Below are 25653 nucleotides of genomic sequence, written 5' to 3'. Positions count from 1 at the left end.
TTTTACACCAAGGGGAAGAAATGGTCAGAGAAATGGAGACTCTCCTTCCTGGAAATTCCTGACACGTAAGCTTTTGTATTAGACAAAGAGAAGGCAGAGCAAGGTGGGGAGGGGGGGGGGCAAGGAAATGAACAGAGGGTACAGAAGGGAGGCTGCGCTGATGGAGCTCAAATCTCTTTATTTAACAAAAGATCTTGATTTTTTTCTGCGTACGAAGTCATAGAAGCTGAACTACGAACCTCCCTCTGGCTGCTGTAACTGATCACCACAAACTTGGTGGCTTGAACATCAGTTTCACTGGGTCAAAGTCGTCAGCAGGGAAGCACTCCCTCTGGAGGTTCTGGGAGAGGATGTTTTCTTTTTCTTTTTCGTTCTGGTAAAATATTCATAAAACGTACCATTGGAAGCATTTTTAAGTGTCCGGCTCAGTGGCATTCAGTTAATTCATGTTGTTACGTAACTATTTACCACCATCCATCCTTCTGGGACTTTTTCATCTTCCCAAACTGAAACTTTGTACCCATTAAATAGAAACTCTGCATTTCCCTACCCTCAGCAGCTGGCAACCACTACTTTCTGCCTCTATGACTACTCTAGGTACCTCATACGGTATCATATCATATATGGAATCATGTAACACTTGTCCTTCTGTGATTTATTTCTTATGTGTCCTTAAGTGGCTTGCTTCATTTAGCGTAATGTCTTCAAAGTTCAAACATATTGTAGCAGGTGTCAGAATCTGCTTCCTTTTCCAGGCTGAATAATATTCCACTGTATGTATATATCATATTTTATCTCGTCCATTTGTCACTCAAAAACACTTGGGTTGCTCCCACCTTTTGGCTACTGTGACTAATGCCTCTATGACCATGGATGTACAATGATCTCTTTAAGACCCTGCTTTCAATTCTTTGGGGGTATCTGCCCAGAAACACAGTTGCTGAATCCTATGGGAGAATCTATATTCTATGTTTCAGTGCTCACATCTCCTCTTCTGTCACAAACTTCCCTCTGCCTCTCTCTTATAAGCACACCTGTGATGGCATTTAGGGCTCCCCAGGATAATCCACGATAATCTTTTCATCTCAAGACTCTTAATTTAATCACATCTGCAAAGTCTCTTTTGTCATATAAGGTGACATTCCTAGGTTCCGGGGATTAGGACCTAGATATCTTTGGGAGTCATTATTCAGCCTCCCACACAAGCAAATAGAAAATGCAAAAGGAACACAGAAATCTATCATAAGAAGGAAGGCCCATAGAACCGCCCTGTCCCTACAGATCATCACAGGAAATAGTTTACGACATATTTTTCTAGATTTCTTTCCATGCGTATACTAACAAATGTATTTCTTTTATTTCCTTTCCTCTTTAAAAAATAAAAAGTGGGGTAACTTTCTACACAGCCCAGCAAGTTGTCTCTTTCATTTAATAATGTATCTTTGCAGCAAGCTCTTTAAGAGCAAAAGGGATTTACTTTCATGCTACTGTCTTCTTTGATGTAAAAATAGCAACTTTCCAGTAAAGCAAATGACTTTTAGAAAAATTCTATTTGAAATAATCTCCTAGAAATGTCAATGTTAACTTTAATTCATAAGAGGAAAGAGATTTTGAACCAACATAAGGGTGGAGGCTACTTAGAATTTAGCATTTTGGGTAAATTAGAGAAAGGACACTCTGGTTATATATGGATACAACATGACATACCTGAAGGCTAAATTGCTTTAAGTGTGGCATGTTAATGTGAGAGTCAACGCTTCCATGGTATCAGTTTAAATTAAGCATCTACTATCAGGGGTAGAGAGATCAGGAGATTTGGATTGGAATCCTGGCTCTGTCGTCAACTGGCTGTGTGGCTTTAGGCAGGCAAGCTGTATCCAATCCCTGGGCCTCAGTGTCCTAATCTTTGGACTGGAAGCTGTCCAAACTCCTAATGACCTTCCATTCTGCAACGTGGGAAGGGCACTATTCTGGCAGGCTAGAGATCCAGGGGTGAATAGCAAACCTTCTACTAACTTGCTTATGACCTTGAGCTAGACTGTCAGTTCTGCAGGGTCTCAGTGGATTCATCTGTAAAATGAGCAGGCTGGTCTAGAGAGTTCTCCAGATCCTTTCTAACTCTCACATTCTAAGGCAGTGAGTCTCAAACTTCAGTGTGCCTAAAAATCCCCTGGGGGATCTTGTTAAAATGCAGATTTTGATGCCGCAGATTTGGGTGCAACCTGAGATTTGACATTTCTGGCAAGTTCTAAGGCGAGGCTGATGCTAGTCTGGAGACTACACTTTGAATAGCAAAGTATTTGGATTTTGAACTGTCAGGAAATGTTGTTAAAGACTTGGAAATGGGCAGAAGAGATTCCTGTGAATCCCTTGGCTGGAGTGCTGGTCTGGGGGGTATATATAGGAGTATGTACCTTTGCTGGTCCTCTGTTGCTCTGTAAGAGTAGAAGTTAAAATGTAGAATTACTATCCATTATGGATAGTAATGGGCTGAATCTTGTTTGAAAGAGGTGCACTTGATTTCAGCCCTGTAGAAAAAGATGGTTCTCAGAACATTACTTTTTTTTTTGTCCTGTGGGATAACCACCAGTTTTGCGCGATTACCAAACTCATTTCAGTATTCCTGATTGCCCAGATCTATACGGTTTTCAAAAATCTCCTTTATGTGGGTTTTACCCTTTTAAAAATCATATTTTAACACCACTGGTCCTTTACAATTCATTCATGGATTCATCTTTGTAGCAAGAAACACTTGCGGGTGGGGGGTGGGGGAGAGGTTGGGTTGGGGGTACAGAAAACTCTTCCAAGGAAAGTGGTTGGTCAGGAATCCTGCCTTCCTGACTCCCAGCTCACCTATGCCCTAATCACGGTCAGATAATTCCCTTCCCAGGGCTATAAAGTCACGGAATATGGTGGGGAAAGCTCTTTAACCACCATTTAAGGATCAAGAGGTCAAAGGACCTACCCAAGCCCAGCGGGCAATTTTAGCTAAGCTGGGATTCAAACCCTGGCATCAGAACTCTCCCAGTGCTCTTTACACCACCTGCCATCCAGTTTATTCTGGGGCCACTAAGCTGATGTCCCTCACTCCTCTGCAGCAACTGGAGTAACCTGAGCCCCCGGTATCTGGTTTTGGTGACGCCAGAGACGGGGTGCACTACTGAGCCGGAGGGCGGGGCTTGGAGTCAGGAGGCGGTGCCCGGGAACGGGGGGGCGGAGCCCGAGGCCGCCGGCGCCGACGCCTCCGCCCCACGGGCTGCCGGGAGTTCGGCCCCGGCCCCGCTCCGCTTCCCCCGGCTCCGCCCCCGCCTGTCTGTGTCTGCGCCAGCCGCTACCGATAAAGTTGTTGTTCTGCCAACATGGCGGCGCCCATGGTGACTGGCCGGCCCGTGTTCGCTTAAAGGTGGAAATTGAGGCGTGAGGAGCCGCAGGCCAGGGCCTGTGAGCAGGTAAAGTCCAGACCCGGGCTCAGCGGGACGAGACACCTCGGGCGAGGAGGTGTCTGCCCTCGGATCTGGAGGTTCCGACTTGCTAGGGGCAGGAAGGGAAGGTGCGGGCTGGGTTAGGTGGTTCTGGAGCCGTGCAATTTCTGATCTGGGTAAGTCTCCGAGATCCCGGCCTTCAGACTCTTTGAGCCATGGACCCTGATGATAGCTCTGGACCCTATCCCATTCCCAGATGAATACACATGTACACGTAGATTTGTACTCAAGTTCCCTTGCTACTGCTCCCCTGCCCCGATTCGTCTCTGGGTCTTTGCTTGCAGGCCTGGGGATTTGGACTCAGCTAAACGCCATCCGGTACATCTCCGTGGCCCAGAGGTTATTGTCCCTGCATGTTGAGGCTCGGAGGTTTTCAGAGATCTTGTGGGTCTACCTCCTTATCTTAGAAGATGAGATTCCCGACAGGAGATAATTTGCCCGAGGCCCCACAGGGAATGGGTCCTTGCAGAAGCCACAATCGGTATTTTTGGTCACAAAATTTGTTTTCTTTAAGATGCACTTTCCCTGGTCTATTCTTGCACATTTGGGGGGGGGGTGCACACAAATGCCCTCCTGCCCTTCTTCCATGTGTTCTGCTGTTCTTTGCTTGTACTGCTCTTCCCTTAGGTTTCTCTGTCCATATGTGATTGTCGTTTTGGGTCCAGTTCTTAGGCTTTTTCTCTGACCATCTGTTGGTGCCTCCATCATTCTCAGAAAACAACCGTAAATGCCCCAAGTGAGGATGAGGTCAGGACCGACTCTAAAGAGGCGCAGAGGAGTGGGGATTGTTATTTTGGAAGGGTGTGGAAGAAAAGACAGGATTCCAAGCATCGAGGCAAGGAACTGGATGAAACAGAGCTAAGGAAGAAAAGGCCAGGTTGATTGAAAATACAAGGCGTGAGCCACACCTTTCACATTGATGGAATGAGCATAGTCCTCTAATGAAATGGCCGCACCTTGTCAGGAAGAGGCAGTGCCCTTTTTAGGACTTTGGTGGTGGAGCGGCTGAGAGCAGGGCCTGCTGAGCTCCGGGAAGTTCTGTAGTATATTGTCAAGACAAATTGAACCAACGTTTTAGAATTTCTAAAAGAAAGGAAGTGAGTTTTATTCAAGGCCAAGTTAGGACAGCTGCTGGCACACACAATCTTCACAAAGAGAGTGCTCCTGTGAAGGAACATTTGGTGTAGGGTTATATAAGCTCTAGCAAGGAACATTTGGTATTGGGTTATATACTTTTTCCTTTTTTTTTACATAAAAAGTTACAAATCCTTAGACAAAGAACATGTTAGAAAGTTGCAGAACTTATCTTACGCCTCTAGTAAATGCAGGGCTGTATAACTTTAATCTTATGGGAACCAGGGAAGTTCTCCTTATGTTTGGAATGCTCCTTTTTGGTTATTTCTTAAATAAAGCAGATGTGCGATGTGTGCTCAGGCAGAAATAAAGCCCATGCTTTGAGGTTTCGCGGAATCACTTTGACCTTGGTATATGTTAGAGTATAGCTTTCCCCGGGAGCCCAGGAGCAGGGCCCACAAACATTAAAAGTAGAAAATTTCCTTTATTTTATCCATATCATAGCCCTGAGTATACTGTATGCTATGTCCCCCTGAGTCTAGGGGATTCCCCTAACTTTGGGCGTGAACTTTTCTTAAAGAGTCTTAGTGCGTTATTACCGCGCGTGCTCCCCAGAGAGGTGGAACCCATTTAAATTTTCAGCAGCAGTGTATAGAAATGCCCATTTTTCATTTAGCAGGTTTTTGCCAGTCTGTTAAGCAAAAATATTTTCTTGCTGTTTTCATTTGCATTTTATGATTCGTTCTAAAGTTGAACTTTCTCATATGTTTATTAGACATTTACATCTCTTTCTGTTTTTCCTTTGCCCATTTTTTTAAATGAGGTTTTGAATGTTTCTCTTTTCATACGTAAACTCTTCATAGAGTAGGATAACCATTTGTTACTGCCGTTTTGGCAAAGATTTTGCGTCAGCTCATTGCTTGATTTCTACTTTTGTTCACAGTGTTTTTGAGATACTGACATTGCACATTTTTAGAGTCAGATTTATTAACGTTTTGTGAGTTCTTCCATTGCTTTCGTCCTCAGGACAGAACATCCTGCACCTTGTAAAGATGTGTTAGATACTCATCTATATTTTTGTCTTGTTTTATGATACTTAAAAAGTTCTTTAATCTTTATGGGATTTACACTGGTTTGTGGTTTTGAGATGGGGCTCCAAGTTCTAACCGACTTGTGCTTTTTTCCTTATGAACTTTAAGTTCTTTAAATGCCCAGATCAGTTTCAGGATTCTCTAGTCTATACCATTGATTTATGTATAGAAGAGGTTGTCAGTGAGCCATGTGTTATGTAAACATATTTAAATTTTTTTTATGTTTATTTATTCTTGAGAGAGAGAAAGAGAGTGTGAAGGGGCAGAGAGCGAGGGAGACACAGAATCTGAAGCAGGCTCCAGGCTCTGAGGTGTCAGCACAGAGCCTGACGTGGGGCTCGAACTCACGAACCATGAGATCATGACCTGAGCTGAAGTCAAACGCTTAACTGACTGAGCCACCCAGGCGCCCCTGTAAACATATTTAGAAAGCTTATTCTCATTGGGTAGACAGGGAGTGTTGTATGTGTTGTTTATGATTGGTGTATGACGAGTAAGTTACAGAGACAGGATTAGAATTTTCGGTGAAAGAATGACCTCCCTTCGTATGGCTCATATGGGTGATCTGTCTTCTCTCTTTGGGATTTCATTTCTCACGATGGCTAACAAGCATTGAAACCAAAAACTTGTGAGACTGCGGTTCCGGTTAATTTGTATTTTTGTAATGTTTACTTATTTATTTTGGGAGTGGGAGGGGCAGGGAGAGGGAGAGAGAGAATCCTGAGCAGACTCTGTGCTGTGATCATGGAGCTGGACACGGGGCTCGATCCCATGAAAACCGTGAGATCATGACCTGAGTCAAAATCAAGAGTCAGACCCTTAACCGACTGAGCCACCCAGCCGCTCCAGATTCATTTGTATTTTTATAGTTTTGTTGTTTCCCCTTGTTTCTGTTGGGGAGAATAGTCCAGAACCCTTTCGTTATGAGTTGTTAGGGAATGCAGTCCAGGAGAGAAATGGCAGGCGTCTATCTATGCCTTCTGCTGATTGGGAAGTCTTTGGCTTGTTAAAGATATGGAAATGATACCTTAGCAAGGGAGCCGTAAAATCCATGACTCCTGTAGATACTTCTAATTATGTAGAAACCCAACCCCTAAAAATAAATGCAGTTACCCTAACTGTACAAAGCGTCTCTATATTAGGTTGGTCATATGGAGTTGCTGATACTCAACCATGTTCATACAGTTCACCCTAATATCTTTAGTCACATCTACGTATTTCAGAATAGCCAAGCCCCGTGGATAGGTTTTGTTTTGTTTTTGTTGTCTTTCTGCTTCGACCCCCAAGGAAGCAAGAGGTATTAAATACAGTGAGACTTGGTCTGTCAAGAACTTTGGCAGACCATCTTGTAAAATGCCAACACTGGGATGCCATTTTACGGGAATGTGAAACCCACTTGTATAAGCCTATGATAGACTCTCTTGGCAACATTCGTGACCCAGTACCTGTGTGAAAACAGGCCAGACGCTCGTAAGTGTGGAAAAAATGTTGAGAGAATCAAAGAATTAACACCAGCTTCAAGTGTCAGGTTCTTCCTTTATTTCTCTCTTGGTTTTACATTTGTGTCTTCACTCTGGCGCTTTTTTTGCACGGTTATGTAAGAAGGCAGGCAGGTGAGGCTGTTGAGTCATAAATCTTAAATATTTGACGAACTGTCACCTCAACCTCTTAGACAGGGATAAAACGTGAAAATGCTTCCATGAAGTCATTTTTGGAATTCACCTCCTTGGAGGAGACCAATGAAGCATTCCGGCTGAATTTTGAATTGCAGCCAGATGTCCTGGTGGACCCCAACCTGTGGGTTGTATTCCAGAAACACCATAGCACTCACCGCTATTATCCATGTATATTCACTTGTTTTTCTCTTATCTGCTGTTCTTTACTAGTATGTAAGTGCCATGGAAGAAGAGAGTTGGGTTTTGTTCACCGTTGTATCCCCCGTGCCTAGAACAGTCTGTGGACCTAGTGGCACTCGATAAATATTTAGTAAATGAATGAAGAACTAACTGAATAAGCACTCTTACAAATAATAGTTATTTCTTGGCTCAGCTTATGGGTGTATATAACTTACAATACATATGAAAAATGTTAATAATAGCTGCGAGTCTCTGGACTCTGGAGCTAGAAGGTGGGTGTTCAGATCCCTTCTGACATTTGAGCCTAAGCCCAAGCCAAGATGTGCTCGGAGCTCTTCTGAAGCCTGGGTGATGGGACGGGAAGCCTGCTGGACAGACCCTGGGCTGGGCCTAAAGGAAAGGAGGGTGGGCGCTCCTCGGCCTCCCGTGCACCCTGTGAGGCTGTGGCAGGAGCTGGCCCAGGAGGTAGTCTCCATTCGTTCCTGTGGGAGTTTTGTATGTTTGGTGTTGGGAATGTTGACCATGTTATATTTTCCATTTAAAAGTTTGTGTTTAGCTCAGTCGACGTTCTTTTCTTTTCTTTTTTTAATATTTAATTTTTTTTGAGGGAGAGAGCGTGAGTGGGAGAGGGACAGAGAGAAAGAGGGACAGAGGATCCGAAGCGGGCTCTATGCTGATAGCAGCGAGCCCAGTGTGGGGCTCGAACCCACGAACCGTGAGGTCATAACCTAAGCCAAAGTCAGACGCTCAACTGACTGAGCCACCCAGGCAGCCCAACTCAGTTGGAGTTCTAATGTGACATTTTCAGGGAAGGAAACCATCAAGAGCCTAAGTTGAAAGCATGTGAATGTGCAGGGAATGCTGGGCTGTGCTGAATGGGAGAGAGTTCTGGGCAGTTCCTAAAAGAGCTTTCTGCCCTCTTTCTCAGGGCCTTCCCACCTTCTGGAGAATGGCTTCTGCTTGGCGGAGACTGGGTTTCTATGTCTGTTTCCTGAAAAGCAAGCTAAATGGTGGGCCAGATATCATCAGCAGAGGAAGGAGAGTAATCCCGGGATGTGCCAGAGGTATTTACAGTGCCACGGGGACGTGGACGAAAGAGTACACGTTGCAGACGAGGAAGGATGTTGAGAATTGGTGGCATAAACGAATAAAAGAAGAAACCTCCAAGATATCAGAAGCTGATGTGAGTATTCTGAGGGATTTTGAGGGGGTAGAGAAGAGGAGCCAAGAACTTGGATTCTGAAGTCAGATCGCCCGAGTTCAAATAAGGTATTAAGTGTGTGACCTTGAACCAACTGAATCTGTGCTTCAGGTTTCTTCTCAACCAGGGACAGTGCGAATAGTAGTGTCCTCCTGCTTCCTAGGATGGTTGTGAGGGCTGAGTGAGATCGGACGAGGATAGTGCTTAGAAGGCGTTCTGTGTGGTGCTTACACACAAGGTGCATGCAGGCAGCACCACACTGGGCATTCTGGAGCAGCATTTGGGGGGGGGGGGGGACTCATCGAGAGTGAGGCCCTAGCAGGTGTTAGGTTCTTCGTGGTCCATTGCGGGCCAGCGCACCTGGTGATCCAGCAGGGTCAGATGTGAGGTTCCAGGAGTACCCCTGGAAGAACCCCCTGTAGAACTTATTTAAAACATTTATTATTATTGTTATTTTTTTAAATATGGGAAGCATTCTTTAAAAAAAATTTTTTTTAAATGTTTATGTTTATGTTGAGAGAGAGAGGGAGAGAGAGAGAAACAGAGAGACAGAACACAAGCAGTGGAGGGGCAGAGAGAGAGGGAGACACAGAATCCGAAGCAGGCTCCAGGCTCCGAGCTGTCGGCACAGAGCCTGATGTGGTGCTCGAACTCACCGACCGTGCAATCATGACCTGAGCCCAAGTTGGATGCTTAACCGACTGAGCCCCCCAGGCGCCCCTCACCTGTGGAAGTTTAATCTGCATATTCTGGGAAGTACCTTCCTCTCCCCTGGCATGATGTTGGCCTCCAGCCATCATGGGTTGGGAGGTACCAGCCCTTCTCTGGTGTGATCTGGGGGGCTGGGACCCAGGCTTGCAGTGACAGATGTGTGAGGTAGTGAATCCTTGGCTTCCGCCCAGGATGTATCAGCTCAGCAACGTACTTGAGTAATTGTGTCTAGTGTTTGGTTGTAGCCGGTTTCCAGGGGGCGTCGTGTTGGAGGCTGGCTCCTTGTCTAGGAGTCCAGCCTCTCGGGGATTCCTCTTGGACGTGGTAACCCTCACCTCTTGCTGCTGGTCAAAATAACAAATGGGAGATGTCATTTGTTATGTGAAATGGTGAATCTGATCAGAGCCAAGTGCCGTAAGGTCGTTTACTCTTAAATTGTGACCATCCCTTTGTAATAGTTACCGAATGATACAAACCTTCTACATCTAGTTAAAGAGATGGGGCCAAAGGCAAGCAGGTGAGTAAATACAACTGCGCCAAAGTGCTCTTGACTAGACTTGGCTGTTTCCCATCTCCTGATCCTCACTCTTTTTAGACTCATTCCTTCCGTGAGCGTGATCACTATGAAACATGCCGGGGGTAGTTATTTGTGTTAAAGCGAAGGATGGTTTCGGGCATTGGTTAGAGAGAGGTGCGGTGGATAACAAGTGGAACGATAAAAAAGAAGGTTTGAGTATAACGCGTGATTGTACCGTGAACGCCCGACTTCCGCCTCGTCAGGACGCGAAGAACCTTCACATCAACACGACCAGACTCACGTGCCTAAATGTATTTTGGAAACGAACTAGGGAGCAGTTCGCTTCTGAACGAGGAGAGTAAAATTCGCTTTTCTTTTTGGTTTAGATTATCCTTTAGTGGCTTCCACACATTTTAAAGTTGGAGCTTACTGATTTTGTGGCGCCTCCTTCTTCTTAAGTACTGTGTGGTTTAAAAAAAAAAAATCAGGTGGATCACAAGAAACTGTGTATCCATAATTGCAGAAGTAGCTGAAGGGATATCGTGGGTGATCCCCTGGTGGCACCCTTTCAGGGTTAGGATGGGGAGTGGGCAGGTGGACAAGGTGCTGTATGATGGATCTGGAACCCGGGCTCTGGAACCTGGGCAGTGTTGCGGGCTCGGCCTCGAGACCTCCGCATGCTCGCGGCCTTGTCACGTAACCTCTTCGATCCTCAGATTCTTCGCATGGTTTATCTCACAGAATTGTTTTGAAAACCAAATGAGCAGATGTGGCCGAACACATTTTACAAGCGGAAATGTTACATAAATAAAAGGCACAAGAAGATAAAAATGTGTGGTGTCTTTGTCGGGAACAAAGAACACAACCGGATGTTGGTGGATTCAAGTTTATGTATTTATTTTGAGAGAGACAGAGACAGAGTGAGGGAGGGAGGGGCAGAGAGTGAGGGGGAGAGAGAGAGACTCTCAAGCAGGCTCTGCACTGGCAGTGCAGAGCCCGCTGTGGGGCTCGAATTCACGAAACTGTGAGATCATGACCTGAGCTGAAAGCAAGAGTCAGGCACCTGACCGACTGAGCCACTAGGCGCCCCTGGATGTCAGTGGACTTTGAAGCTTAATTGTCCTCACTCTGGTCTTAGATATATTTGAGGGACACCTGGGTGGCTCAGTCGGTTAAACACCCGACTCTTGGTTTCGGTTCAGGTCATGATCTCACAGTTTGTGGGTTTGAGCCCCGTGTCAGGCCCGGGTGCTGACAACTTGGAGCTTGCTTGAGATTCTCTCTCTCCCTCTCTCTCTCTCTCTGCCCCTCCCCTGCACACGTGAGCACGCGCGCACTCTCTCTCTCTCTGTATCTCTCAAAAATAAATAAACTTTTAAAAAAAGATCAAAAAAGATATGTTTGAAATACCCCCAGGTGAGTGTCTAGGAGACGAATGTCTTGCCATTATCGTCAGGATCTTCAGTATTAAAAGAAGTTCCACTTAATAAGGATTTTACTCCATGTCAGGCACTATCTTTCCATTCATTACCTCATTTAATCCTGAAACAACCCTGGGGATTTTTTGGAGGGTAAGAAAACAGGCTCAGGGGGAAGTTTGGTAATTTATTGAGATACATGCCTGGGACCTTCTGTTGCCTCACCTTTGATGCACAGAGTGCGAACTGAGCCCAGAAAGGCAGAGGAATTTGCCCAAGGTCTCACAGCTAGTAGAGAGGCCAGGGCCAGAACGAGGGCTCCCGGGTCCTTCTATCCGCCCCCTCTGGGCTCAGCAACAGCTCTGGAACTTAATCTATAAAGAGGCAGAAGTTCTCTTTCTCCTGACGTCAGAAGCTGACAAAAATATTAGGTCCCACTTATAAAAACCATCCTCTTCCCATTGCTTGCGATCTTAATTTCTTTTAAAGGCTTACATTCTTACACTTTTATATAATTACGAAAATTTCCCTTTCAATCATATTCCTGCTTAGTTATACCATACGCTCCCATAATTCCTTCTTGCCATCCCCAGAGGATAGAGAGCTCGTTTCATTATCACGGAGGAAAATGACTTAATTCACACAGAACAGCGAAAGGCAGGGTCACTAAATAAGCTGGATACCTTTTCTGCAATAAACAAAAATAGTCATAAATATGAAAGACTTTTGCTAGCACTGCTTTTCTATATACCTTCCGTAAGCTCAGTTTTGGGGTTTGGCTTCGTTGGTATGTAATGCATCGCTCAATTCTGCTATAAATTAAGTCTTTGTGGGACAGACCTCCAGAAAGGAGACACTCAGGAAGAGGCTGTATGTGGAAAATGTTTGGGGCAAGATTGAGGGTTAAATAAACATAATATAAAAATAAATAAATATCACTAAAATGAAGACAAGGTGGTTATAATAAAAGAAAAATAGGCTTAATGTAAAAACTTAAAAGGAAAAATGAGAAATGGTTTATATCAAGGATTTTATTGATTTTTCAGATCCTCAAGAACTCTGTAATAGCTGTTTTCCCAAGTCCCTAAATATTCCCAAAGAAAAGGCAATAAACCTAATCCATTGTGAGAAGCAGTGTGATTTGAATGGAGTGGACAGTTTGCTTACTTCTGTTTCTGCACCCAGTGACGGAGTAAGGCCTGGCACCTCCTTTGAGGGACTGGTTTACACTGAGAGGATTACCTGTCGCTTTCCTTCTTCTTCTTTCTTTTTTTTTTTTTTTTTTAATGTATTTATTTTTGAGAGAGAGAGAGAGGGAGACAGAGCGCAAGCAGGGGAGGAGGAGAGAGAGAGGGAGACACAGAATCCGAAGCAGGCTCCAGGCTCTGAGCTGCCAGCACAGAGCCCAACGCGGGGCTCGAACTCACGAGCTACAAGATCATGATCTGAGCTGAAGTCAGACGCCCCACCTCCTGAGCCACCCAGGCACTGCATGTGACTTTCCTTCTTAAAGACGGTCCAAACCGCAGGGCCCGTCTCCTGAGGTTTTCCTGAGGGTTACGGATCTGCGGTTTCCAGTTCAAGTCTGATCAGTGTGCAGCTTTCTGGAAATCAATTTCTGGAAAGCAGATTTATGGAAATCAATTGTGGTTGCCCCTTGAGCATTCCATGATTTTCTGGTTTGGGTGTTATCCAGACTCCTATGGATTCTCTTTTCCCTTTTCTTCCATCAGGCTGCTTGACTTACCACTCACTGGTAGTTTTTGGAGGATGGGCCTTACAGAGAAAATTCTAGTTTATTTTGCCATACGTGAGAGGCCCTGTCAAAGGTTGGTTGAGCTTCTTTGCCGAAGGAACTTTAAAGCAATGGGTCAAGTGAGATTTGGAAATACCCTGATTTCTTGTTTCCTCTGCTCCCCCGATTATAGCTGGCCGTGTCCATGATCAGCCATGCAAATACGTAGCAACAAATATACCACGACCACCTCTGTACACAAAGGAATGGTCACGAATATTCTGGTTTGCATTTGTTTTCATTACTTTTGGAGAAGCAAAGCCTTGAAGAACTCTAGCAGGGCTGGAGGAAGGGAGGAAGGACAGAAGGAGAAAAACAGAAGGTAGAAAGAAATAAAAGAGTGGTAATATCAGAAGGGCCCCGTCCTCAGAGACCAAGCAGAAGCAGGTACCTCTTCTGCCTTTCTTCTGAGAGCCCTGCCAGGAGGGGATGGATGTAGGCTGGGTAGGGGGAATGCTTCCGTCGCCTGGACAGGATTCGTGTAGCTGGGAAAAAATGCCCTTTAAAGTATTCTGTGGAGGCCAGATATTAAGCTCCTGCTGGGAGTGGAGGCGGGGGGTGGGGCGGATAGAATGAGGGGAGGGGGGTTTAGGGAGAGGGAGATGACTGAAACCCAGCCCGTGCCCTTGAAACACGGACCCCTAACTAGGAACCGGTTAAGTGACTGGTGTTCACTCCGTTGAGATGCACGTACGCTCTTTCTGTTTCTCGCGATGAAGCCGTGTCTTCAGCAGCTAGAAGGTTCTCTCACCCTGGCGTGAGGCTGGCTGTAGCTCGCCCCTGGGAAGACAGAAACTGCCTTGCCTTGTTGTCTATGGTTTTCTCATCACTTTCTCACTTCAACTTTGTCTGTTGAAAGATGAGTTCACAGTACAGCAGAGAAACCCAGGACCCAAACTGGTGCCTCAGGAGTCCTGCTCTAACTGCTAACTCTGAGTCTGAATGCAACGACAGGGAATTTAGGAAGGGCTCCATTTTTTTTTTTTTTTTGAGATGTCACATCTGTGTGATTCAACTACCGTGTCCTTGAATTACATGGAAATGTGTCTTAGAGCTTCATTTGGAAAACCATAAGTTCTTTAAGACCTAGACAGAAACTGTCTTAAAAGAGAAGCTTTTAAAAGAGAGGGGAAAAAAGGATTGAAAATATATATGGGTAATTAGCACTTTGGGGTTGTTTGGCATTATTTTGGACATTGTTTAGCTTAAACTTGGGCTTTGGGGGTGCCTGGGTGGCTCAGTCGGTTGAGGATCCGACTTCAGCCCGAGTCATGATCTCGCGGTCCGTGAGTTCGAGCCCCGCGTCAGGCTCTGGGCTGATGGCTCAGAGCCTGGAGCCTGCTTCGGATTCTGTGTCTCCCTCTCTCTCTGCCCCTCCCCCATTCATGCTCTGTTTCTCTCTGTCTCAAGAATAAATAAACGTTAAAAAAAAAAAAAGAATTATTAAACTTGGGCTTTGGATTTTGTTTTTTGACATGTTTGTCAGTTTATGGGAATATTAAAAAAATTTTTTTAATGTTTATTTTTGAGAGAGAGAGAGAGAGGGAGGGAGAGAGAGAGAGAGTGCGGGCACGTGCACGAGCTGGGGAGGGGCACAGAGAGAGGGAGACACACAACCCGAAGCAGGCTCCAGGCTCTGAGCTGTCAGCACAGAGCCCAATGCGGGGCTGGAACTCACAAACCGCCAGATCATGACCCGAGCCGAAGTCGGACACTTAACTGACTGAGCCACCCAGGTGCCCCAGTTTTTGTTTTTGTTTTTGTTTTTTTAAGGAAACTTTAAAAAATGTTAAGTTATTTACCTTGAGTACAGTGCCAAACTACTGTGTGCACGCAGGGTCTCAGTAAATGCTTAAGATATACTCACTGTCATTCTTTGTCATTCTTTCCCAGAAATCAAAGCCCAAGTTTTACGTGCTTTCCATGTTCCCTTACCCTTCCGGAAAGTTGCACATGGGCCACGTGCGCGTATACACCATCAGCGACACCATTGCACGGTTCCAGAAGATGAGAGGGATGCAGGTAAGGAAGGATGCCTGCTGCAAGGCAGCCCCCCCCCCCCCCCCCCGTCCGCCCCACTGAGGACGGCAAGAACGTTGTCAGTGTGTTCAAGGCAAACAAAGAAAACCGATTTTGGTTAAGATTACGACAGCTTCGAAGATAACCACAGAAGCTTAGCGTTTCCTTTTCTGCGTCAGAAGACATGATGAAGCATCTGGGTTAATGGGGCCGGTGCGGGGGATGGGGGCAGCCACGTGTCTGGTGTTGTGCAGGGATGAGGACGGAGAGGGGGTGGGGGTGGGGCTAAATGTAGCTGCAAATGTTGGTAACACGGGACATCTTCTCAGAAGTTCACCGTCCCGTGAGAGTGAAACACGTAATAGATAGTCACCGTGTAGGGTGCTGAATCCCCTAGAACAAATATGGATCAAATGCTGTGGGGAGGAAGTGGGGCCACAAGAGATTTTCCTCTTTCTATTTGATATTTGCTGTTCCCTTTGATATTCTTTAATGAGCATGGTTATCTTACAAGGGAAAACTTAAAATGTTTGCAAGGAAAAGCTATCTGGGGAGCAGTGCCTCTGGGACAGTTGGGAAAGGCTCCATTAAAGAGGAAACGTCTGGCATGGGTTTTGAAGGACAAGGTTAAATTTACCGGAAGAGGAAGAGAAAGGCCCTTCCTTGGCTGCTGTGAGTCAGTCCCTTTTACCCCATTGCCCGTTACCCCCAAAGCGTACTCTTTACTCTTTAGCAACGTGTCATCTGTAGAACGAGGTGGGGATGATCGCGATACCTTCTTTAACCACTTACAGAGCGGCAGGGTTAAAGAGGGGTCGACAACATGGACCACTGAGCCAGATGGCCAGGATTCGAATGCCAGCTCTTAACACTTGCCAGCTGTGTGCCCTTTGACTAGCTACTCAGCCTCTCTAAGACCTAGTTTTCTCTCATCTGTAAAATGAGAATAAAACGGTACCTGCCCATTGGCCTGTTACAAGGATTCAAAGAGGATAGCTGTGAAGCACTTAGCGCATGCCTGGCACTTAGTACGTAACCCATAAATATTGGCGATCGCGAGCGGCTGGCTGGACCCTGTTCACAACATCTCCTGAGAGCCCACTGTGCCCATCTCTGCCCAACTCTGTGTTTACTGGTCACCTCAGTAGCTTGAAATCCAGCCACGGTGGTAGTATTCATACCCTGGAAATCAGCAAGTGCTCCAAATCTGGGCTTGTTCCTCCAGAGAGGCAGTTGTTAAACATTCACTGGCACTCCCAGTGGCTGCTGCTGTGATGAACCTGCTGGGGCCCATACCTGCCACCTCCCAGTTCTTTGTCACGATTTCAGAGAGGTACGCGCGTCAGTTGTCACAATTGGTTTGAAAATTGATGCTGAACTGACTTTGGCAAGAGGTATTCCTAAAAAGGAAGTCAAGTTATGACGGCTCTTTGTCAATTGAAGAGTTCATAACTTTATAGTGTCAGATGCAGAGATCAGTGTTCCACTTTAATAGTCAAAAGTATTCGTCTTCCTGGTTTCTGTCGGGTGTCATTTTCCCCAGACGTTGCTTTCCATCATCGCTGCTGTGTTTATTAGAAAGGGACGGTGCAGAGTGAGCTGGCTGTTTGCCTAAAGTATCATTCTCGCTGAATGATTCTTGCTGTGGTTCTTTAACTAGATTTATCTGACGGATTTTTTACACGCCAGCTTTTTTTGAACAATTAGCGAGTGCACGTAAATTGCCGAAGGTGTAAGCTTTTATGGCAAAATTGTGCATTTATGATAGGGTACAGGTGGTTGAGGGGGTGTAGGTGGGATTCTGATTCCCTTGGATGGGATGAGATGTTCCAGAGGAAGCCCAAGGCAGAGCTCCAGGCCCAGAGCTCCTCAGACCCAAGAGACAAAACAGAGACCCCTATAGTAACTGGAGGCCAAGTCAGGCTGGATCCAGGAGCTGGACAACCTGCATTTGAACCGCATTCCGCCACCTTCTTGCTGAGTGACCTTGCACAAGTCATTTCATGGCTCTGAATCCTACTTTCCTCATCTTTAAAGTAGGGATAACAGCAACCCTTGCCTCATGGGGTTGTTGTGTGGGTTAGATGAGATGGTACATGTGTGTGACATGACAATAATCCCTTCATAAGTGCTAGCTGTGATTATTATTTTATTAAAAAAAATTTTTTGGGGGGCATCTGGGTGGCTCAGTCGGTTAAGCACCCGACTTCAGTTCAGGTCATGATCTCACAGTCTGTGAGTTCGAGCCCTGCGTTGGGCTCTGTGCTGACAGCTCAGAGCCTGGAGCCTGCTTCGGATTCTGTGTCTCCCTCTCTCTCTCTGCCCCTCCCTTGCTCATGCTCTGTCTCTCTCTGTCTCAAAAATAAATAAAAACATTAAAAAAATTTAAAAGAAAATTTTGTTTTTGTTTATTTTTGAGAGTGAGACAGAGTGAGCGGGGGAGGAGCAGAGAGAGAGGGAGACTCAGAATTGGAAGGAGGCTCCAGGCTGTGAGCTGTCAGCTGAGATGTGAGATCATGACCTGAGCCAAAGTCAGACGCTTAACTGACTGAGCCACCCAGGCGTCCCATGTGGTTATTATTTACATTGATTTGATTTACTCTGGGAGGTCAGTCACTGCCATGTAATAAGTGAACCCTACTCTCTTTGACCTGGAGCACACTGCACCCAGTTACATCTTCAGAAGCAGCTTAACTGCAAAACATTGCTTGCAGCTTGTATTACCCATCCTATGATTTGATGGGTGCCTAATACCACTTTTTTATTTTAAACTTAAAGTCTTTTCTTTTTATGTTTATTTTTACTTTTGAGAGAGAGAGAGAGAGAGAGAGAGAGAGAGAGAGAGAGAGAGAGAGGGAGAAAGTGGGGACAGAGGATCCCAAGCAGGCTCTGCACCGACAGCAGAGAGCCTGACACAGGGCTCGATCTCATGAACTGTGAGATCAAGACCCGACCCAAAGTGGACACTTAACCGACAGAACCACCCAGGTCGCCCCTAAAACCACCCTTTGCTATTTGGTTTACGGTGCATCTAGGGCTCGCTTTGTTTCTGACTTTCAGTTGTTCTGTTTAAGATGATGAGCTTTTTGGGGCATCGTCCAGGTTCTGCTGAAATTAACTCCTTGTTAATTTTCATAAGCCATATTTAAGTCAGATCATCCTGTCTAGCACTCCAAACTTGGTGAAAACGTGTCCAGCCGGTTTTTAAGGGATATGGCAAAAGAGAAACAAATCTCGCTGTAATTGTCGACAGCATGAAAACCTGTTGAGCTTCCTGTTGTTTTAAAATCCATTCCCAGTGTCAGGACTAGTTCCAGAGATGGAGCAGGGGAGGATTCAGGTCAAGTTCAATGGTCCTCACTCTAGGGAGGGAAGGAATATCTAATCAGGAATAACAACAGGGTCTGACATATGTATTCATTCATTTATTCACTATATAGTCATTGAGTGCCAGCTTTATTCTTTTTGTTTTTTACTTCTTTTTTTTAATGCTTATTTATTTTTGAGAAAGAGAGAGACACACACAGAGCATGAGCAGGGAAGGGGCGGGGAGAGAGGGAGACACAGAACCCGAAGCAGGCTCCGGGCTCCGAGCTGTCAGCCCAGAGCCCGACGCGGGGCTCGAACCCATGAACCGTGAGCTCATGACCTGAGCCGAGGTCAGATGCTTAACTGACTGAGCCACCCAGGTGCCCTGCCAGCTTTATTCTAAACCCTGGGATTTCTATCGTATTAAATAGACCTATCAGTCTTAGGTTCAGCATCAGTCAGTGGGCCTAAGGAAAGCCCAGTAAGCTCTGCCTTTTTCTGGAACTTGTTAACATGTTGATTATTTTGCTTTGCAATGCAGTGGAGCATTTCTCCTTCTGTAACACACTCTACTCCCGGCGCAAGACCCCACATTCCAGACTCTCCTCCTGCATTTTGGCCTCCCCCTCCAGTGTATTCCACAAATTTTCCTGCTCCACTCTGTCTTTCTCATACTCGTTATCAGGTTGAGAAAGTTCCCCTTGACTCCTAGTGTGCTGAGAATTTTTATTGTAACTGGGTGTTGGTTTTTGTGAAATGCCTTTTCCGCGTATATTGAGATGGAATATAGTTTTTCCCTTTTGTTCTGTTAATGTGATACGTCGACTGATTGTTTTTTAAATCTTAAACCAGCCTTGTGTTCCTGTGTTCGTTTGGTCATAATGTTATTATTATTTTTTTAATGCATGTATTGCTGTGTGTAATGGGTTAATCTCCCTATGTTCATGAGAGTACTGCTCTGTAATTTTCTTCTTCTTGAAAATTTTTTAATGTTTGTTTATTTTTGAGAGAGAGAGAGAGTGAGAGAGTGTGAGCGCCACACAAGCGGGGGAGGGGCAGAGAGAGAAAGGTAGGGGGGACACAGAATCCGAAGCAGGCTCTAGGCTCTGAGCTATCAGCACAGAGCCCGACGCACGGCTCAAACCCAAGGACCGTGAGATCATGACCTGAACTGACGCCTGGCTGTCAACCAACCGAACCGCCCAGACGCCTCTGTAATTTTCTTCTCTAATGTCTTCATCTGGTTTTGCTATCGGGGTTATGCTGGCTCGTAAAACAAACTGGATGTTCCCTTCTTCCTGTTTTCTGAAAGCGTTGTGTATTATAGGTATTCTTTCTTTCTTACTTTCTTACTGTTTAATACTGTTTAATAGTTCGACGCGGGGCTTGAACTCATGAACCACGAGATCACGACCTGTGCGGAAGTTGGAAGTTTAACCAACTGAGTCCGCCAGGCGCCCCCCCCCCCCCCCCCCCGCCTCACTCCATCTTTCTACATGACTTTCCCAACTGTTGAGGCCAGCAATGAATGCCGTTTTAGCCTGTGCTAATTTGTCATATGGGAAACGGCATCTAATTTTGTTTTTAATTTACATTTTCCAGAGTACTGTCCTAGTGAGGCGGGGATATTTTCATATGTTTGTTGTATTTAATTTTCTTCTTCTCCGAGTGGCTTGCTCGCGTTATTTGCCAAGTTCCTCTTGGGTTGTTGGTCTTTTTCCTGTTCCTCTGTAGAATGCCTTATACGGTCTGCATTATTGATTCTTTGTTGGCTAAACGCAGTGCAGATGCCTTCTCCCAGTCTGTGGTTTGTCCTTGATTTTGTGAGCCTGGCCAGACCACAAGTTGTGATTTGGGGGTGAGAATGGGTGAGAATGATGATTTGGGAAGTTCAAAATAGCTTTTTCTTTGGTTTCCTCTTATAGTAGCAAGTAAGTCATGCATAGAGGGAAGAAATGAGACAGGAGGTGAGACAGGTGGGTCGGTGTGACCCCCCCCCCCCATGCTCTCCCTCATTCATGGAGACAGGCCTAAAAGCCATGGCCATCACCTTTCTCTTGGGGAAAGCTAACGCCACAAAGAGCTAACAAGGCACGGACACACCCAGGTTAGACGTGGACTTTGTAAATGGAGAGACAGGTGGTTTGGAGGTGAGGAATCGATCTGGAATGAGGGCTTTAGTCAATGCGGTGATGACACCCGCCCGTCCCACCTCACAGATTTGTGGCAGGGTTCCCGTGAGGTGATCGTGAGAAAAACGGTCGTGCAGTTTCCTCGTGTAACCCAATTAATGGTAGCGAGAATAAGTTAGTCCTGACGTTTGGATGTTTTAGCAGGGGCTTCTTGAAGCCAGAGATCAGTTCTTCTCTTTCAAAAATCAGAAAAGACTGCCCTGCCAATTGGCTTCTTCTTAAACTCATATAACGTCTGATGACACATTTAAAGCTTAGCACAGACGGCGATTTTGTCGTGTTTTCATGTGTTGTATGCACAGAGGATTGGGAAAGAAAACGACCCAGCTCCCACCCCGGCTGGTCTCCTGGCACCCTCTGGGACAGAGGCAGAGTGATGAAGGCATCAGGATGCCCGGTCTCCCCCACAGGCCTGGGCTTGGACTCCTGTGTCTCAGGCCAGAGGCCTCCGGGTGCTGCCCACGTCGGGTTTCCTGCTTGGGCCTCTTTGCTGTTTGCTGTAGAGGAGGAGGAAAATGGAGGCTCTGGGCCTGACAGCTGCCTGATCCTAATGTGATGACCCGCAAATGCGAGGAGGCGCGGGGAGTTGTGAGCAAGGGCACAATTACACGTGTGTCATTGGTTTTCCGTCTGCCGGCCGGGCCGTGGGTGTTCACGAAGCGCCCCGAGGGGCATCGCGTGGCCTTCGGTTTTCAAATTTTCGAATCTCTGTAGCTTCTAAAGAAGTAGAGAGCGGATTTCCAGGGCTTGTCCCCTCCCGTGTGATTTGAAGGGAAGAATGATCGCTGGTCCAGTATCTTGATTAGAAAGTGGCCGATTCATCCGCCTTCCCGGGGCAGGTCTGCCCTGGGCCTCAGTACTGGTACCGTCGTTTGGATTTTTTTTTTACTCTGGAGCATTCACTTGGTTTTGCTCCACAGGTGTGTAAAAATGGGGGGGTTATTAACACCTGCTGAACAACATTAAATGGTATGTGTCTTCATTTCTTGGAAATAAAGTGTTGAATCTAGTCCAGGGAAACTATGACACTCTGAAAATAGCAATTTTTTTGAGCAGCGGTAACCATGGTTGCTCTCAGTTAGAAGCTCGGTTGGTTTCAAATATGAAGTTTTGTTTCATGACGAAAAGGCCAGAAAGCTGGTCCTTCCGAGGGGATTGGCCGGCCCTTTTGTAGTAACAACTGTGCTAATTCTCTTGCTGTCCGGAAGGCAGGCGGCCAGCTGCCCCAGCTTCCTTCTGTTCCACCTTAAAAAGTTTCCTTACCTCGGTTGGATCTTACTTCCTGTGTCGGAGGAAGAACCGTTCCTTTGCCTGTTCTTGGTTTTTTTTTTTCCTTCTTAAAAAATGTATTTTTAACTTGTACATACAATTCCATATTTCCACCCCCTTGAAAAAGAAGAAATACAGGGACGCCTGGGTGGCTCAGTCGGTTGAGTGTCCGACTTCAGCTCCGGTCGTGATCTCACAGCTCGTGGGTTTGAGTCCCATGTTGGGCTCTGTGCTGGCAGCTTAGAGCCCAGAGCCTGCTTCGGATTCTGTGTCTCCCTCTCTCTCTCTGTCCCTCCCCGACTCACACTCTGTCTCTATCTCTGTCTCTCTGTCTCTCTCTCAAAAATAAATAAACATTAAAAAGAGAAGAAATCTAGCATAGATGAGGTTGTGGGCCCCTTTGACCACCCGCTCCTGACCAGGCCCTTCTGGGCCGTGATCTCTGGCATGTTCCAGGCTAAGTCCCTTGAGAGCCTTATGTTGTCGCATGTAACTGTGCCCTCCCCTGTATGCCTTTCTGCTAGTCCTCTTGCCATCCATCCGGCCTGCCAACCCTGAGACGCCCACGGCTCCGTTCAGAGGGAGGCGGAAGGCCCTGTCACGGTGAGCCATGGGCATGTGGCCCCGTCCACACCAGAGGCTGGCCTAGCCCCGGCTCCCAGGCCCTGCCTTCTGGCCAGCTCTGGTCTGAGTTGCCAGGTCTCTGACCCCTGTGTTTTCTCCTCTTCAGTAGCTGTCCCTGACTCCCCTTTGATACCCCAAGTCATGGTAGGTTTGTGGCCTTGTTGGAGTTCCTGGGCGGCCCGTGGCCAGTTCGCTGTCACCTCCAGCCCCTGCTTTGCTTTTCGTAGCACGATGACCCCTGCAGACCACGTCCCCCAAGCCCTGGTGTCAGCTGGCCTCCAGCTGGTTGGGGACGAAAAGAAACTGGCAAGACTGGCACGCAGGAGGAAAGGAGAAGCCGGAGAATTTCTAGTGTCGTCTTCACCGATCTGGTTCCATCTGGGCAGACCCACCTGTTTCGGTTTCTATACCTGATCTCAGCCTTTCGGCTGTCACCTCCCCTTTCCACCTTTGTTCCTTTGGTCTGGAGGTGGTGGTGGTGTCCTGCCCTTCCAAGTTTTGGGGATGTTGTGCTGTGCCTCTTGGCGTCAATTAAAAGTGAGAAGAGTTTAGAGTGTTTGTTAGGAGAATGGCAGGAAATGATGTTTTTTTTCACACACTGGAAGTTTATTTTCTAGATTTCCCAGTTAGAGCTGCTAGGGCTTTGTCTCTATTCTTTTTTTTTTGCAGAAAGCACTCCGTCCAGGGGCGCCTGGGAGGCTTCAGTCGGTTAAACATCCGACTTCGGCTCAGGTCCTGATCTCTCGGCTTGTGGGTTTGAGCCCCGTGCCGGGTTCTGTGCTGACAGCTCAGAGCCTGGAGCCTGCTTCGGATTCTGTGTCTCTCTGTCTCTCTCTCTGACCCTCCCCGGCTCACACTCTGTCTCAAAAATAAATAAACATTAGAAACAAAATTAAAAAAGAAAAGAAAGCACTCCTATCCAAGAAGAATTAACTCCCAGGGAACTGAGAGAGCCCAGGTGACCCTAACTTATAAATCCAGATGTTGGCTTTGTTTTTTAGGCCAAATTGCCTAGTTGGCATGGGTGAGCTGTAGGTATAGTTACTTATTGGAACCGTGGGAGGATTAAACCAAGTTATGGGGCGCCTGGGTTGCTCAGTCAGTGAAGCATCCGGCTTTTGATTTTGGCTTAGGTCATGATCTCACGGTTTGAGTTGGAGCCCTGCATTGGGCTCTGTGCTGACAGCTCTCATTGGAATTCTCTCTCTCCCTCTCTCTCTCTCTGCCCCGTCTGCTCGCACTCTATCTCAGAAATAAATAAACATTTACAAAAATTTTTTAAAAAATAAATAAACCAAGTTATGGTGATAGAAAGGAATAGGAATTTCAGAACCAAAAAGGAGAGTTTAGAGTTCTCCCGGTGAACGTTGTAGATAGTCTCGGCCATAGGAAACCACAGGCGAGAAAGCGGGCATCCCGTACCTGGAATGGAGGTATTTGATGTGGTGTCCAAGAGACCAAGAGGTGAACGAGGCTGGCATAGAAATCACCTGACACGTGTCCTTTACATAGATGGGCTGTAACAATTTGACCAGCACATAGAATCTGCTGCCTGGAAGGAGGGGACAGGCTCTGTTATCTCATGATCTTGTTCGAGGTCCCCCCTCGGTTCCCTCTTGACGGTAGTGAATCCTCTCTAGCACAAGAGTGAGCTCTGCACTTGGCCCCTGGGTCTCTGGAAACCCAGGTACCGGAGCGATGGGACCCTTTCCTCTTCCATAGAGAGTTGGCTCACGGAACCTTTATTCCAGTGATTGGCCCGTGGCGGAAGCAACTGTTCTGACTTCAAGATGCGGAAAGGCCCTCCCGCGGGCTGTATTCTAGGGCAGGCGTTTGCTTTTTGTCAGGCTTTGGTAAGAATGAAATATTAAGAAGCTTTAAGATTTTCTAACTTTATTTTCATAGACAGCTTGGGTAACATGTGGGCTAAGACTCTTTTCATGCTAATTTCATCTGAAAACAAAAATAGAAAAATATTACGTAAATCCAGACTGGTTTTTGTGACTGTCTCTGTATTGACTTTATTTAAAAATACGGACAGCATCTAACAGAATGTTAATAGGCAGGAGCTTTGAACCAGTGCCATTTTGGCAGTTCCAACAAAGAAACCAAGTGGTAATTAAGTTTTCCCCTTTCTCGTGGAACAGTTACACAACAGTTCCATTTTTCTGCCAGTGAAGCAGCCTCGGAAGAATTGAAGCACAGCTGGAAGGTGCACTCCTGTGTCATCCGTGGAAGCATTGCAGAACTTTCTAGTAATCCAGCATAAAGCCCCAAAATGGGACTTCTTCCTTCCTTTCCTCCCTCCCTCCCTCCTTCCTTCCTTTCTTTTTTCCTTCCTTCCTCCCTCCCTCCCTCCCCCCTCCCCCCCTCCCTCCCTCCCTCCCTCCCCCCCTCCCTCCCTCCCTCCTTTCCTCCCTTCCTCCCTTCCTTCCTTTTCCTTCCTTCCTTCCTTCCTTCCTTCCTTCCTTCCTTCCTTCCTTCCTTCCCCTATCTCTGTCTCTCTCTTCTTTCTTTTTAAAAATTAAAGGAAAAGAGAGGAAAGGCTGTGATGCTTAACAGTTGTTACAAGGGAATGTTTTTCGTCTATGGATTAAGCAGTGCTAAAGAGAAAGCTATATCCTCACGAGTGTTTGTTTTACTTAGGATTCTTGGCCACCATGGACTGCAACCCAGGTCAGACCGGCTTAGCCAAAAATGGGGGGTGGGAGGGGGTGGGTGTGTTTTTACAGATCCTGATGTGTCTCACAGAATCAAAGGGAAATGTTGCAGGAAGAGGCCCATGGGGATGGGGACCAGGTCCTTGAAGGCTGCCTGTGTCCCCAGTCTCAGTGTGCACGCCAGCTGTGCTTTCTCAGACATCTCCTCCAGGCAGAAGGTGGGCTCACCAGGAGCCGTGGGCTCGTATCCTTGTTCCTCCTGGCCAAGGAGAAAGGAGTCAAGAGTGTGCTGTTGCCCTCCCCGTCTTTGTTGCCCCCATGCACTACAGACCACAGACAAGCCCCGAGAAGGGTTCAGACACGGGTAACCGGAGGGACGGATTTTGCGACTGGCAGCCCCCAGCAGGACTGTGTGAAGTTAGAGGAGGAGCAGTT

General features: G+C 46.5%; 1 protein-coding gene across 11 annotated transcripts in view; it reads left to right on the top strand.

Annotated features, from left to right (window-relative positions):
• LARS2 (leucyl-tRNA synthetase 2, mitochondrial) overlaps window positions 1-25653 on the top strand; it is a 181824-nt gene that overhangs the window by 11160 nt on the left and 145011 nt on the right. For 9 of the 11 annotated variants that reach the window (XR_008297170.1, XR_008297173.1, XR_008297172.1 and 6 more), the window contains exons 2-3: window positions 8432-8686; window positions 15039-15167. Coding sequence is in view for 7 of the 11 variants with exons in the window: in XM_053219548.1 (XP_053075523.1) it covers window positions 8453-8686; window positions 15039-15167 (363 nt within the window). In the remaining 4 variants the exon portion in view is untranslated. Of the gene's footprint in view, window positions 1-3293; window positions 3450-8431; window positions 8687-15038; window positions 15168-25653 lie in introns of those variants that run through there. The other 2 variants (XM_053219547.1, XM_053219549.1) reach the window with 2 other exon arrangements.

Source organism: Acinonyx jubatus, chromosome A2 (assembly GCF_027475565.1).
Source record: "Acinonyx jubatus isolate Ajub_Pintada_27869175 chromosome A2, VMU_Ajub_asm_v1.0, whole genome shotgun sequence".
Lineage (NCBI taxonomy): Eukaryota > Metazoa > Chordata > Mammalia > Carnivora > Felidae > Acinonyx > Acinonyx jubatus.
This window is presented reverse-complemented; position numbering and strand designations above follow the sequence as displayed.